Below are 15,804 nucleotides of genomic sequence, written 5' to 3' on the forward strand. Positions count from 1 at the left end.
TATGCTGGCACTCACTGTTCTCTGAAGAAAAATAGAAAAGGAGAGCTTGTATCCCAACTGTGAGAAGGGACTTGCACAATAAGATCGGGTACACTCATCTCGTCTTTTCTTCTCAGCTGACCCTTGGTGAACTCAGCCGTTACTAGATAATCCTACATCGAAAGGCTACAGTACAGCACAGAATGAACCTGGTACGGAGTGAAAGTACAGTTGTGATTGAATATTTCATGAAGTGAAAAAATACTGTTAGTTTTTCATTAGAGGTGGTACTTTTTCAGTGGAAACAAACGGTACTGTTCGTAACACCGATCTGCCCTCAGAGATACATGTATCACACCCGGGCACTTCTGCATTGGTTTTAAGTTTCAGGCCCAGAGGCTGTATTAATCTTTTACAGGCCTACGGAGTGAGGTGAGCACCAGTGACCTAAAGTAGCAGCTTCCAAAAGTCTCATTACAGAGACCAAAACCATATCAAAAAGAAAAACAAATACATTTCAATAAAAACTGAGGTTTTACAACTTCGAGGAAAGCAACCGGACTTGTTGTTTCCACTTGCTTACAAGCATCAAGACAGCATCAAGACTTACTTGTTAATTCAGAAATGTAAATGATTACATTCATATAGAATATATAATATTTCAGTAAAATCCTTTGATAATTTGGGGGAGTTCCAGAAAACACTGAGAGTGTCATGATCCGTGTTGTGTTGATGTTTTTTGATGTTTGTTTTCCATTCTGTTTCTTGTTTGGGTTGTATCACTTCCTCACTTGTTTCCTCAGTCTCTCTCCAGTACAGTCATCAGCTCCACTCCCTTCACCTGTGTTCACTTGTCCTCAGCTGCACTCATTCACCAATCACCCTCCACTGTATTTAAACTCCCGGTTTCCTTCACTCTTTGCCGGATCCTCCTCATTACTCTCTTTCGTGCGTTTCCTAGTTCCTTATTTCCGTTTTTGCCAGTCAGTCCAATCAAGTTTTCTTAGCTTTTTGATTTTGCCATGTTTCAGATTATTTATTTGTCACTTTATTTAAAATGAATAGTTTCATTCCACTTTTGCCTCCCAGGTCTCGGTCATTGTCTGCACCTGGGTCTTCCTTCCTCGCCTCCACCATCGACACCTGACAAAGCGAGATTACAAGACACAAACATGCATATACAAAAAAAATCCTTGAATGAGAGATATGCAAAATAAAAAGACAAAGACACTTCTTTAAAGAAATACATCATAGCATGTAAAAAATGAAAAAATATATATGTATAAAGTTAATCTACTGTGTGCACCAGCCAACACCTACTCGAGGCATCAAAATGATAAAGACAAAGTAACCGGAGATTACATGTAACATGTGATTGATCATGAGCAGGATGACATCCAGTAAATTTGTCTCAGTTGCTTAAGGATAAGGCAAGACATTGGTGATGAAGTAGGATCACAACAACATGCTGTGGCCTTGCCTGAAGCTGCATGTGACAGGCAGGGTATCATGCACCAAAACCTTTCTTGAAAGGCTCCTGTTGCTGCTGTTCCGGGGATTAAACCAGCCTCATAATGGCCTGTGGGATTTGTGCCACTGCCTGGTGACAGCCGTCGAATTGGGTGGCAGGCAGAGACGAATTGCAACTGGAACCCAGCGCTCAATCTATACAGTTGCCAATCAAAGATGAAGATCTATTGACCACGAAGAGAAAAGAGAGATAAGGCAAATAAAGAGCTACCTCAATGACAGGTACTGCAGAGCACTGTTGTAAGAGTAAATGTATTTCAGCGTTAGTTGTATTGGGTTTGTGTGAATAATCCCTTAAATGCTAAATTCCTTCACACAAACCTCTTTCAACAACTGCATCTGTTCTTGTTTGGGGGATTTGCAAGATTATTTTTCCGTGGGAACTACTTTACATCCTCAACAGTTACTCCATACAGGATCCACAGTTGCCATAGCAATATCTGGGATGAAAAAAACAGAGAGGGGGAGATGAGAGGAAAAAAGAATAAGTATTCACAGTTGACAGGGAAATAAGGGGTTTCATTATATTCAACCAGCTGATTCTCTCTATCACCAATGACATGTGGTGGCAGGTGCTGTGAGAGAGCTTGTTTTTGAGTTTGAGCAGTAATAAATTACTGCTGGGTCAGGGCTGTGCAGGCCATACTCACTGATTAAATGAGACCAAACTTATATCCCCCTGACATCTCTCAGCCTTCTTTCTCAGGAATCTGAAGGTGCAGAAACAAATCCCATAATCCTAATTAAGTGTTTTCTCCTATTGCAGCCTGAAAAAACATCTGACTGTTTACACAGCTAAAGCCCTGCTTCGTTTCCCATGCTCAGTTCAAACATGCAGTTTAGGTTAATCTCTGACAATATTGAGCAGAAAGGCGACGTCACTAAAAGTTGTGGAAGAGTCACTGGGAAAGTAAATGGTTTTAGATCTGGAAAGTTTATGTGCAAGTATTGTGTAAGGTTATGGTTGAAAAAAGGCGCCTCGTATTTGAGGATTTTGGTTTGCATCAACTCACAGCAGTCTCACGGTCAATTTAGCAGGACAGTGTGGCAGAGAACATCACAAATTAAGCTGCTGTTATCAGTTTGTGTGTTCCTGAGCAACACAGCATTTCAAAACCAGAAGCACAATGAAGCATCGACACTGCACTTCCAAATTCACAGATGAAGTATGTGAACACTAGTGTATTTCAGTACGGTAAATTGCACTCAAAATTGCCGAGTGAACATACTTGAAAGAAAAAAGACATTAGCATCTGTTAAACTGCTGCTATCGCAATAAAAGATTCAGCCTAAACACTTGAGAACTTTGCAGACATTAAAACTGTGTGCTTCTGACTCATTTCGAAGTGCACCAACCTTTGCTGTAAACAATCCCAGGCTTGGGACTGCCTTGGAGCTGCCGGGGGCTGAGATACCACCAGCTCTGCACGGCACTGTTTTGCTTTGTTGTACCACGTAATGCATCAGCAACTCGAGAACAACACACACTGTCGCCATTACCAATAAAGTTGGTGGGGGAAAAAGACACTGTTGTTATTACAAATATAGTTGGAGAAAAAAAAAAGAATATAAAGCTGGAGTAAGTAAAGGAAGGGTAAGACATGAGGTGCATGAGCAAGGCACGGGACAAGAATAAGCATTAGATTGGATTTTACTGGTAAAGAGAGCTCAGGGGGGGAAATGTTAAAGTTAGCTTCATTGCATCTAATGGTAAGCAATAACTGATTAGCTCTCTTTTTCTTTCACATTTGCCTTACTTGGCTCTGATGGGTTTAAACTGCTGACGTACAGGTTAATAATCTCAATAAGAATACCCTTGTGAGCATTTCCCTTCTGCTCAGTGTAGGCTCTAAATCAGAGGAAATTGAGGCTGTGGTTGATTCCTATAAAACAAATTAATGAAACATGCTCATAAAATCTGGACATTTAATTTAGTGCTCTGTATTGTGACGAACGGGAAGTATACAACTTTACAACAGCAACATAATCATGTATGTTATGCTATTCACCAGAGGTTGAAATGTAAGACCTTATCTTTATCTTCTCACAGATGAGGTCCCAGTTAGCCTCTTAAGTCTCACATGGAAATATCTTATTTGAATATAAAAATGTTTAGTCAGTTAATGCAAATTTCACACTACAATATTGGAATTTCACAACCTTTCAAAGCCTCAAAATGCTTCTTTGTAAAACATGACACCGCAATATATACAATTTGGATTACGTTACACATTTATTATGCCCACGGTATTGATTTCACATACAGCACTTTCAAATGATTCAAACATTTAAATCAGAGGAAGCAAGCTGTATTACAGATAAAGTAGAGCCCTTTTTGTTAGGTCCTGTAACATTACCCTTGTCTTTTGACATTAGTGGTGGCTTCTGGTTTAGGGTAGGGTTATTTGTCAGCTTTTAAAGGACTACAGTAAGTTAATTTGTATATTGTGTGTGGGGAGGGCTCAGTTAGAGGTTAGTTTTTATAACAGAGGACAGAAATTTGCAAAATGCTCTGGTAATGCTTTAGTTTCATTCAGCATTTATAAGTACAATGTAAACCATGAGTAAAAGTATTTTCTGCAACATTGGAGCTGCTCCTTATTTAAGTACCTGAGACTGGTCTTGTTCTCTTCACAACTTTTCTGTGTTCTTGATTTTGCAGTCAACTATATTTTTATACAGTCACAGACAGAGTGAACAGTAGTTTTTATCTTTTTATTTTCTAAAGACTGTGATTGTGATTTTAAAAAAGCATTCTAAATCAGTTGTTAATAACTTAAGGATGTGTACAATAGGATATGATTAGCTAAGTATCTCTCACCATGGGCTGCAGTTTCCTTGATGCCTTCAGCAACCCGTGAAAAAATAATGTAGTCTTCCTGAAACATCAAACCCATTGTGACCAGCATTGCTTTTTTGTAAGGTTGAGTGTCTTGTAACCCCTTCATCACACAGTTTGACAGAAACAATATTTATTCATCTATTTATTCAATTATTCATTGATTCACAAAGTGGATTTGTGTGCTACTTCAGAGTAGCAGACAACGGTCAGAGTGCTCTCTGATAGGCTAACATTAGGCTAACATTTTTTTTAACATGCGAAACAATATTAAGTAAACAAACTAATGTTTTAGCAAGTGAATGCTATATTGTGGATTTTTATTCCAGTTCACTTTGGGATCTAATGGTTGTCTTCTATGGTGCTATATTTTTTCAGAAAATACAGCCCTGGTAGTTGTGCTTTTGCTGAACCAAAATGAGGCAGTCAAGTACAATACAAACGATACTGAACCACTCCCTCGTTTGGGTGAGAGAGCTAGACAGGGGACAACAGAGTGAATAACAATTAATACCCATGCCCTTTGATTAGAATATGCCTCTTGGGTGGCAGCTCTATGTACAAATTTCAGGACATGAACACACCACATGCCGTTCACGAGTCGAGGATTCTTTCAGAGCTTAATCCATGGGGAGAAAATACAGCTTCTTAGTTTTACAGATGCTTAGTTTTATAAAAAGAACTGAGAGAATCTTCCTCAGCTGTGAAATCATGCACAAGGCCATTAACTGTTCCACGAAAAGCGAAGCTTCTCAAAAAAATAATATGCACATATCCAAAATCTCCATTTCACAGGACAGACTACAGACTGGCTACAACCTTCTGACAAAGAAAAGGGAGATTCATAAACATCTAAACACAATAATTTTAGTGATGAGTTTTGAATCTTGGAAGGCAAAGAGAAACTTCCACTTAATGCATTACAGTGAGCCTGACTAAGGGTGTCTCTTTTATTTGAAATTAGGGGTTGCCCACGCTATAAACTATAACAGTTCCTTTCAGGATAATGTGATGAATATAATGTGAGCGCTCAGCTTTTGAGGACAGAATATCTGAAGGTGAGTACTTTTGTATGACTTAACATCGGTCGGATGAAATCCTGCCAACCTCAAAGAGAAAATTGCACCAAAGACGGCTTGGCAGTATGTCACAGGTCATTTGACACTTTTTTTGTGAGTAATTTTCCGTCTAATGTGTTAATTCAGCATTTAATGAGAGGCAGCCTATAGTTAAGGCTGGGTGATTCCACAGGACATCACTTGCTTTACATAAAAGTAGTGTTGAAATGCCAAAACACAACAGCAAGAAAAACCTGATTTAGCCTTATATTTATACTTCATATAAAGAAAATGAATGATTATAGGACAGCATCAAGCTCAGCTTTAGAGCTCTTGGTCTTTCAGCACTATGATCCCAGCGGTATTTTGATGGCTGTCAATTCTTTGGGTTTTTAAAGGTTCATCAAATTGCGCCGATAGTGAAGAAGAATATCGTTTTTCTCTAGGTATTATATTGGAATGTGGATCTCGGATGAGTGTCTATAGTTTTCAAGTTCAACGTTTAACTTTATCTCCACCTCTCAAAATCTTTTTCTCATCTCGTCTTTGAGACACTCTGGTATTGGTATTGACTTGGTCTCGGTTTTAGGAGGTTTCGACTACAACACTGGCTGCACTGCTTGCCTGACCTGTGTGCTGACTATGCAGTTGTGTAGGGCCCTGCAAATGTATGTATGTTTTAGAATATTGAAAACTGCCAGGAGACATAAACCCAATCAATGGCTCTGGCCCAGTGTAGCAGGGCCCCGCCTCAGTGGATAGATCATGTCAAACTAATCAACATCTCTCTGACTCAGAGGTCCCCTTGACTATCACGTTAGTTTGATTGGCACAGGTGGTGCACAACTGTCCAGTCAATCATTACGCTGCTGCGCAGTCAAACGATAAAACAAAGGAAAAAACGACGGAGAGCATAAGTCAGGATTTGTGATGTGCGTTCATGTACAGAAAACGAGGGAATTAACAGTTTCAGACTTAAATGTTTTCAATAAAATGTTGTGAAAGTAAATTTTCATTTTAAGTAAAAAAAAAAAGCCACAGAATATATACCTACATAAATATAATGCTCAGAAATGTTCAAACATATATACACAGCACACCAGCAGTGTGGCAGAGCATGGATAAGTGGAAATACTTTTCATTTCTGCCCTCATTTTTCTTAAGCGGCACATCCTGCAAATGATAAACGCCCTATGTTATAAACAATGACATGTAGGACTACACTGCTATATATATATGGTACATAAAAAGTTTACTTTAGGGACTTTAGGGAAGAAGCAGCATTGTGAAGTTAACAACAGTGAAAGAGGAGGTGCAGATTATGTGATCAAAACTGGCCCACAGACTTTGAGGTGAGATAACAACATTTTGTATTTTTACTGAACTAGTCCATCCACTTGGGGCCGCCTCATCTTTCCTATAAATTGAAATTAATAGAATATTCAAAAATACATATTTGATGGTGTTAAAAAAGTTGAATAGGTAGCCACATCTAAGTTGAGCAGGCCATGACCTGCCCTACTCCACCTGTGGTTTGCTTCCCAAAGCTCAATCATCAAGTTTCAAGCCACTCAGAAGCAGAGGTCAGGTCAGGCCTTTGTCTGCCTCTGAAAAATAGGGCTTGCAGCACATTACTCAATATGTTGCACAGCAAGGGGGATTAAGATGCGGCTGTACTTACTGCCTACTGAAAAATATGTGGATATGATTTATGAGGCAAAATTCTGATAGGATAATTATCATGTTTTGGCAAAACCGGTGGAGTGTAATTAAATTTGCAGGTTTCCCAGCAGTCCACAAAATTTCTGATAAGTTTGAGGAAGGTTGATAAACTTGATTCTACCACCTTGGCACATTGTTTCTCTGAGTTGAATATGAACCACTTGTGAGTTTCACGTTCGTTATTGTTACCAATAACGAACCTACAGCTTATGTGAACTGGCTGACTTTGTATATTTAGTAGCAGTCCTAAATGAAGAGCATTTTGTAGGACCAAGACTTTCTTCATCATTTAAGCTGCTGGGTTTGTGTATTCATAATAGCTACTGATCATACCTGTGAGACAGCCTTCCATTTGTACTAATGTTAATAATTTCATTACGCCTATTGTTCAAATTGCACGACAAATTTGCTTTTTGTTCATTTAAGTCTTTCTCCTATATCAACAGCAAAAGCAGCTCTGTATGTATATCTGTGTCTCTGAGGCTGGAAGGCTTTCTTGTCATTACTCTTGCATTTAGTTCCTCTCACACATTCTGAATGGGATATATTATGGTATTGTTCTCTGTTAGCAATTTCTTGATCAGTTTGAAATCTCAATGCCACCCCAGGCTAAGTTTCTACTGCAAACTGCTTGATGTTTGCCTCCAGAATCTAAAGTAGTCCTGTTTACCATGGGTTGTCCAAGGTGCAGGGATCACCACCAAGGCCATCATGATGAATCTAAACAAATCTGGCCAACATTACCCCCGGCACTGCATTTATATACGGTAATGTTTTTCAAGTTTTCACACTTCCTAAAGCACTTTCTAGTCTGTAGAGGTCTTGCTCCAACATACAGGCACTAACACACTGAATGCATCAGTGGCAATGTAGTGGCTCTGCGTCTTTCCCAAGGACAATTGAGTAGACAATCACTCTACCTCCTGAACCCAAGAACACCGGGTAACATGGACTTCACTTTACTAAGGCAGACAGACACCCACATACAAAGTCATGAAATAGTTATAATATTTATAGAATATGATTTCACCTCTAAATACATTTACCTCACATCAATGCAGTGACTTTGCCAACAGCTAATCAGTTAATAAAGCGCAGAGGGTTATGGGACACGGCTGAAAGCAGCCGGAAACATCTCGTCAGTGGACTTTGACTGTAGAATATTGTGTCAAGCTACTTTCAGAGAGCAAGCCTTAAAACTCCGACTCTTACATTAATTCTTTTTTTTTTTTTTTTTTTACACAAAACTGTGAATGACTTGGAGACTATTTAGGTATCGAATATTCTGTTCGCCCAGCAGTTATAAATGCTTTATGGAAGTTTTTTCATTCTCATATGTGTGAGCACACTGGTAAACTGTGAAAATTGATTTGAAGTTAAACTCTAGAAACTATGCACATAATTTCCCCTTTAAAGTATTCCTTTACTGGTCTGTCCTGGTTAAACTTATAGAAGCTAAATATTTTATTCTCTACATCTTTGCTGACCAGCAGCGTTGGTTAATGCCATGATTTCTATTCATGTGGAGTAATGTGGAAGCACACAACCAGGCTGACCCCCATGTAGCAACACTCTATTACCCTTGAGCCCTGCAGCGACTACATGGTTCACTCCAAACAGCTTTCTACTCCAATCAAAACACTGTCACTTTGAATACCATCTGAGGCTTTGGCACCCTGGCACAGCAGGGGTGAGCCCTGTTTCTGCAGCCTAAAACAGTGCCTGTGGTTCTGTTGGAAGGAAATTTAAGGTTTGCGAGTCCTCACGCATCTCAGGTATGTGGACAGTAGACCCCCGTCAACCCTCAAGGCCTTCGATTCAGAAATACTAACAATGCAGAGCCGGCCAAGACTCAAAAACCAAACAGTTTCTGCTGGGAAGAAAAACTTAAGACAACAAATCAATCACAAAGACAGGTGTGCATGTCAAAGTAGCAGATACCTTAATTAATGAATATAAACTGAGCCCTCCATCACAAATTAATATTTGCCATCATGCAAGCATGTCAGGGAGACATGATTTGAAGGAGAAATGATTTCCAGCTTGAGTGTCACCGATCTAATAAGTGTTTATCATGTTGGTTGACTTGTAATTACAGTTAATGACATTGTGCTGATGACAAGCAGGAGCACAACAAGTTATTAAATGTCTTGGCGAAGCTGATGACAAGTGAAATAACAGCATCCTCTGAATTTGGAGGATGCTGTTTAACTACAGGCCCAGAAAGAAAAACAGAGCAGGTAGCAATCTGGTGGCGCAACATCATTATTAGATGATGAGCTGCAGATTCTTTATTAGAGAAAGCATGAAGAGCGGGCATTCAGTTCCCCTGTTGCAGGGTGGAGTGGACACCGGTGATGAGCTCTGCAAATGAGAGGCGTTTGACTTTGAGAAGTAATTCTCAGATATGAGAACACACTGCAGAGGATCAGTGTAAGGACAGCTTACGCTTACATGTGAGGCATTTAGCTTATGCACTCGTGTAGAGAGGTTTAGTGCAAGTTGTTTAAGGACACTTGATAGTCTGGATGCTGCATAGACCTACAAGTAAAGTCTTTGCAGGGAGTGAACAAACGTTTCCTTGGAACGACACTTTCCTCACGTCTGAAGAGCACAAGACTACCAGGATGTCCTCTCTTTGAACAATAATGCTGTTCTAAGAATGAATTCTTTGTTTTTTTTTTTTAGTGCTATGATAAATTTACCATTTCGGTAGAGGTAGCACTATTTTACCCACTTTCGCCCAAAAGAGATCTGTTCCAAACCATGAATTTTAACATGTCTTGGACACAGTGTAGCTACACGGTGAGATCCAAAAAAATAAATAAATAAAACCAGTTTAAACTTTGCATAAGTCTGTTACTGCAAAACTTCCCACCGTGCCTTTATTGTTACAGGTTTTGAACAGCTATCAAGTATTAAACAACATATATGATCAAAATATCAGCATGAAAGCATTAACAGTGCAAATTTGTAGTCTCAATACGAATTCCTATATTTCCCTGGAAATATGGAAAGCAGTACAGAGTGGCTTAATCTGTTGAAACAAGTGTCCAGGAACAGAGAGTTCACTTGGAAGTAAAGCATCACATCATATAGGATGCAGCTGGGAGAATTTACTTTGCATCGGCGGTCATTAATGCCCAAACAGATGGTTGGAATGTTTGTTTGTTACCGAGAGCTTTTTTCACTGCAGAGATTCAATGCTCAATTTTACCTGATACTTCTGCTACAGTTGTTTACAAGAAAGTCACTCTCACCAATGCAGCAAATCCACTACTTATCGATTCCACCTGCTTCAATGTTTGATCTTGAACAAGACCAAACGCACATAGCGAAGTAATTATGTCATTTCACTGTACAATTAGTTTGTACTACACGCTCTATTTTAGTCCATCAATATTCTATACAATACCAGCCATTGTTGCACGGTGAAACAAAACTATCCCCAAGCCTGTGCAGTATAATCAGCTGCAATAAGCACTATAAGCAGAGGACAGTAACAGTGTGATAACAAACAAGACAACAAAGAAAGAAATAGAGATGCAGGACTTTTATTTAGATCAAAACAAGTCATCGAATACAATTCTGTCAAAAGTGGATTTAAGCATAAAAACAATCAATGAATTCTCTCTTGACAAACAATGGTGGATCCTCCTCCAGTTGTTGGTTTTGCATCTCCGTCTGTTGATCTTTTCAGGATTGCTCGACTCTTCTGTCTCTCCGCTAGTTGGGGCCTTGGAGAGCCTCCGCCATGAACAGCTTCCCGAGGTTCTGCGAGGTGAATTCCTTCACATTCTGGCAGTAGTTGTTAATTTGCCCTGTTGGAGGGTAGCCACATGCATTCACACACCCACACAGGAAAACACACACCACCACACAAAAATATGTATTCATAATATGCATACATACAAACACAAGTGTACGTGCGTTCGCAAAGACACCAACAGCCAGAGGTGGGAAGGAAAACAGCAGCACAGCACAACATCAAATTAGCGGTGAATGGAGTAAATGGAGGGATCAAACTGTTGTCAGAAGGCAGAGGGCTGAACGGTGTGGAACAGCAGGGAAAGGGGCGGGCAAGTTGGAGATCAAGTCAATAAACTTTAAATTAATGTAATTTCAAGATAATGGCGTAGGTAATTGCAAAACAGAACCTGAGCTCCTGTGAGGGGAGCAGAGGCGGCTGATGGAATTTGAGAAGAGGGGGGTCTCTGGTGTTTACCACAAGAGCTGGAAATGTGAGGGCTGTGTATGCGTACCTGCAATGAGCAGTGTATCCATGCGAGGTGGCGGCTGGGGGGGCTTGAACATTTTGGTGATGTCCTCCTCGGGCAGCGGGGGCTCCCCTCTGCTCTGTCGCTGGGCATTTTCCTGCTGCCGCCTCTGGACGTACTAAAGGAAGAGGCCCAGAAGAGGTTGGCATTAGTGGGGGGGAGAGACAGGAGAGGAAGAAAAATACAAAAGCAAATAGCGTGGGGAGAGGAGAACATGGAGTCAGAACAGATTGGGGTGACACGAGACAGCATGACAATGTGACGTGAGAAAGTAGGAGTAACAAAAGCACAAAGACGGAGGAATGAGGTGAGGAGTAAAGGAAAAGTTAAGGCAAAGAAGCAGGAGGCATGTCGTTAGTGAGATGCAGGGAATGCAAAGTAAGGAAGCGAGATGTAGAGGAGCATAATGATGAAAGCAGAGATGGAGGAGACAGAAGAGTTATGAGCGCTAACAGGAATGAAGTGGGCTGACAGTCAGTAAATCAGTGAGGTGCCATGTCTCTGGAGATTCTAAGAGCCTTGTTAATTTGGTAAGATAGAGAAGCAACTGACACATTCTGCAGAAAGGAAAGATAGTGGCAGGCAAAGAAGGCAACTGGTGTGGGAGCAGGTTGAGTGCTTTCAACTCATCAACCCACAACGCAACAGCATGGTTAACGGAGATAAACAACACCAAAAGGAAAAACAGAACTATTTGATCTTTCTCTTCCAGCATGACTGTGCATAACCAAAAGAGACTTTCACACACTGTATGCTATCGTCATGCCGTTCCTAAAAAGTTTTTACCCCACTTTGGAAGTTAATGTCAAAGTTAAAAAAAGAAAGGTCCAACACAAGCACGGAACTGATGGAGAACAAATGACTTTGAGTCAGCAAAGCAGAGGCTCTACTATCTGCTATTTCCCCCAGTTTTTCTTTACTGCTTAACTGTTTAATCTCTGTCAAGTTGCATGAAGCCGTTTTTCCAAGTCCTGCCACAAGCTATGAGTTAGACCGGGGTCTATGCTCGTTTGCAGCTTATGTCTCATGTTTTGATGAAAAACTCGTTCCAGCAGTTCTCTTGCAGACTGCAGCCAGACCTCCCTGGGTTTTGTCGTCTTTGTTTTACACTCGACCTCTTTTCAGTGCCTGCAGCTGAGCGGCATCACCACCAGCAAGCTGCTGGAAACAAAAAGCATCACACTGGGGGTAGAATGTTCTGTCTCTGTTATTAGGAAACTCAAGGTTGTTGTGGAGTCAGACTCAGCTAATTGCCTGAGTTGGACTACATCCAAATTAACTTACAGTAATATGATAATTATATATATATATATGTATGTAATATATGCTAATATGATAAGGTAATGGACCCTTACGTAAGACCTCTAATTGTGGTGCGAGTTAATCACAGCAGACAGTAGCCAATGTTCTATCAATGACAATCATCATACAGATTTGAAGGTTATTATCTCACCGACTCTAGTGGCTACACAATATTCTATTGTTGCTCCAGGCGTTTGAATTCATTCACTTTGGTTTTATTTTCAATAACTCTGTATGGCTTTATGAGAATCTTGATATTTTGAGTTCATTTCTCCCACAACTGTTCATTATCTAATAGTGTCAGGATGCTGCATGTGTTGGGGGTCCTCTTCTCTTGGGGTCCGTTTGTGTCGACCACATTTTCGATTAGGTTTAATTATCTTGTGCTCCCTCCAAGCTCAGACCTTTCAATTTTCTGAGTTCTGTTTTAAAACTATGCTCAAACAACCTCTACATCAGACCAGCGATGCGTCTGTCTCTCACCTTCCTTTTGGCACATTAACCCAGATGTCATGCAAGTTTTAATTAATGACCCCCTCCAACAGGCACCTCTTTGACATATTCTGCTGAACTATTTTAATGCGTTTCTTTAAAAGCAAAAATGATTTTACGGCTCTGAAGCAATGTTGCTGAATCTGTTAACTGTCGCAGAATCATTTAATTAACCATAAATTATGCTTTCTCGGCTCAGTGGATTAACACATTGCACCATACCTAATCTAGAGTAAAGTGCTGCCTTCTTCTTTGGACGTGAATGGATCAGGGAGGAGTGAGATATTCATTTCCTGTTACAAAAACTATCTTGGCTGCATACTGTCCCTGAGAATCTGCAATGTACCAAAAATCTGAGGGCTGTAGAAGAAAAATGGGATTCTCTCAGCACAACATGTTTTTGCAACTTTCTATGATGATTAATAAGGTTCCATTTGTCCTGGAAGTGGCAGGGTCAATAGCACAAGATTACACGGGGTACATTCTGCAGATGTCTGAAAGGTGTAATAGAGGCTCGCTTTCTTTTTCTCTGTGCGTGCCGTTTGCTCATGATAGAGAATTGTGGGAAACATGAAGAAAACCGACACCATTACCGAGGATGTTTGTGTGATATTGTATAAGAGTGTTTGTTTCGGGTTTAAAGGCAGTGATGATGAGATGGGCAGTACAGGGAAGATGGTGGATCTAAAAATGTGGGTGAATGACCAAAGGATGAAAAATATAGGTGTTTATTTCCTCTATGTGTTTGTATAGAGTGCTACTAATGATCATGGGTGTATGTTACTTCTAAATCTGCCCAACGTGTGAGAACCTTGCTGGAGCTTTATTCACTGTCGCACAAGAGGACGGTGACTCAGCCTGGAGCCGCATGAATACCTCAGATATTCTCACACTTCTATTAGGACAGAATAATGGCAAAATAATGTAGCCGTTTTAAGACCAGCATGTGTTTGTGCGCGCATCAGTGAGTCACCTAGTGCCGCTGTTTTCCATTTTCCTGAATAATGCGTGGGTGTGACTGTGTGACGTTTGTGGATCCATCCGCTGCAGCATGTTTATGATGCATCTTGTTGAGGTTGTAGTTGCAGATGGGATGCAGCTCAGTCTTCAACTGCGGAACAATGTTTGTTCCGGCCTTTTTGGCTCTCCTGGCAGACTGTGCGTGTACCTGCTATGTGCATCTTTGAGTATTTGCACTCCGAGTACACTTGCCACAGTATATTTGTGTTTTGCAAAGTGTAACAGCCTCTGCTTTCAAATGAAGTCGGAGCTGTGATGTGGTAACACCTACTCCTTAAGAGAGAGGATAAAAGTATCTGCGACTGCCAGATTTCAGTCCACATGCATTAACTCTCCTTGCCAGTCAGTGATGTGAGAGCATGACCTGCAGTATTTAACCTTCTGAACCCCGTTATCTTCACATAAGAATAAATTAATGACTTATCACAGAGGCTGCTCTATTAGTGATGAAAATGACTTCTTCTTTGACAGGAAAAATAATGCAGCAGATGAAGGGCAGACGCGTCTGAAATCAAAGTAAGCTAATCCGCTGTGGGTACACATTAGTAATTGTAGTGAGGCGAGGAACAGCAATATTATGGCAGATATTACAAGTTTAACATAAGTCTCTCTGGCCTCATCAGTGTAAATTCAAGACAAGAGAAAATCCTTCCAAGTGTGCATCTTAGCTTCAGTAGTGATGTCGTGCTTCTTCACAAACCCGTTTACATTTTCGAGTTAAAGCAGATTCTGTTGTTAAATCCTCCAGCAACGTATTGCGGAGGATTTCATAAGTCTCAAAAGCTGTCACGACTGTGCTCGCATGGCTTTTTTTCCTCCTTCATCCTTTATCTGTTTATTTGTTTCTATACTAACATGTAAGAAGAAAAAGGAGGAGAAGTCAAAAAGATTCATACTGAACTTTAACTTGCAGAACAGGCTTTAGATATAAAGACACCGACAGCCGTTACCGTCTGTAAATCCACACATCAGTACTTAAACATTCAAGCCTGGGGGACCATGTTTCTGTGTGGGTGCATGTGTGTTACCTGGTGCCACTGTTGCTTGGCTGCTGTGATTATAGGTACAATTGGTTGTATCCGCATTCTACAGAAATATACCTGCCGTTTTCCTGCTGGGAATGGGGGTGCAGGTGCATCTGTTTATGGAGTGTGTGTTTGTGAGGGTCTCACATGCACGCTGGTAAGCTGGAGTGTCTGCTGCTTCTGCTGGCTTATTGTGTAGGTGGGTGTGGGCACTCTGCTTCCTGAAAGCCTGTGTGCTTTACAAGTGTGCATGCAAGAGTTACCTGGTGCTTCTGCTGCTGTTGCTTGCTCAGGTTACGGCTGTAGGTGTTATATTTGACAATATCTTGGCTCATGTCATCCACCCTGTCCATCAGAAGCTGAAGGCTCTTCTCCAAGTGGTTGCTGTAACAAAATTGTCTGCGTGTCATTCAAAAGGTTTTTGCTTTGTCAACAGCACCTGCAAAATTCAATAACTTGTACTAATCCTCAATTAATTACAGTGTTATATTACTTCTGTCATTTCAGACACAAATGAGTTCATATATATATATATATATATATATATATATATATATGTA

The 15,804-nt window shown here is 40.5% G+C and overlaps 1 protein-coding gene across 1 annotated transcript in view; it reads right to left on the reverse strand.

The window, feature by feature from the left end:
- Nucleotides 1-10,666: 10,666 nt before the first annotated feature.
- The window catches only part of LOC140316730 (eukaryotic translation initiation factor 3 subunit H), a 50,083-nt gene continuing 44,945 nt past the window's right edge, over nucleotides 10,667-15,804 (reverse strand). Inside the window, exons 6-8 of the mRNA XM_072394679.1 lie at nucleotides 15,508-15,628; nucleotides 11,391-11,523; nucleotides 10,667-10,949 (exon numbers count right to left, since the gene is read on the reverse strand). Of these exons, the coding sequence (XP_072250780.1) occupies nucleotides 10,855-10,949; nucleotides 11,391-11,523; nucleotides 15,508-15,628 (349 nt within the window). The 3' untranslated portion in view covers nucleotides 10,667-10,854. The remainder of the gene's footprint in view (nucleotides 10,950-11,390; nucleotides 11,524-15,507; nucleotides 15,629-15,804) is intronic.

Source organism: Leuresthes tenuis, unplaced genomic scaffold (assembly GCF_036924035.1).
Source record: "Leuresthes tenuis unplaced genomic scaffold, fLeuTen1.0.hap1 SCAF_10, whole genome shotgun sequence".
Taxonomy (NCBI): Eukaryota; Metazoa; Chordata; class Actinopteri; order Atheriniformes; family Atherinopsidae; genus Leuresthes; species Leuresthes tenuis.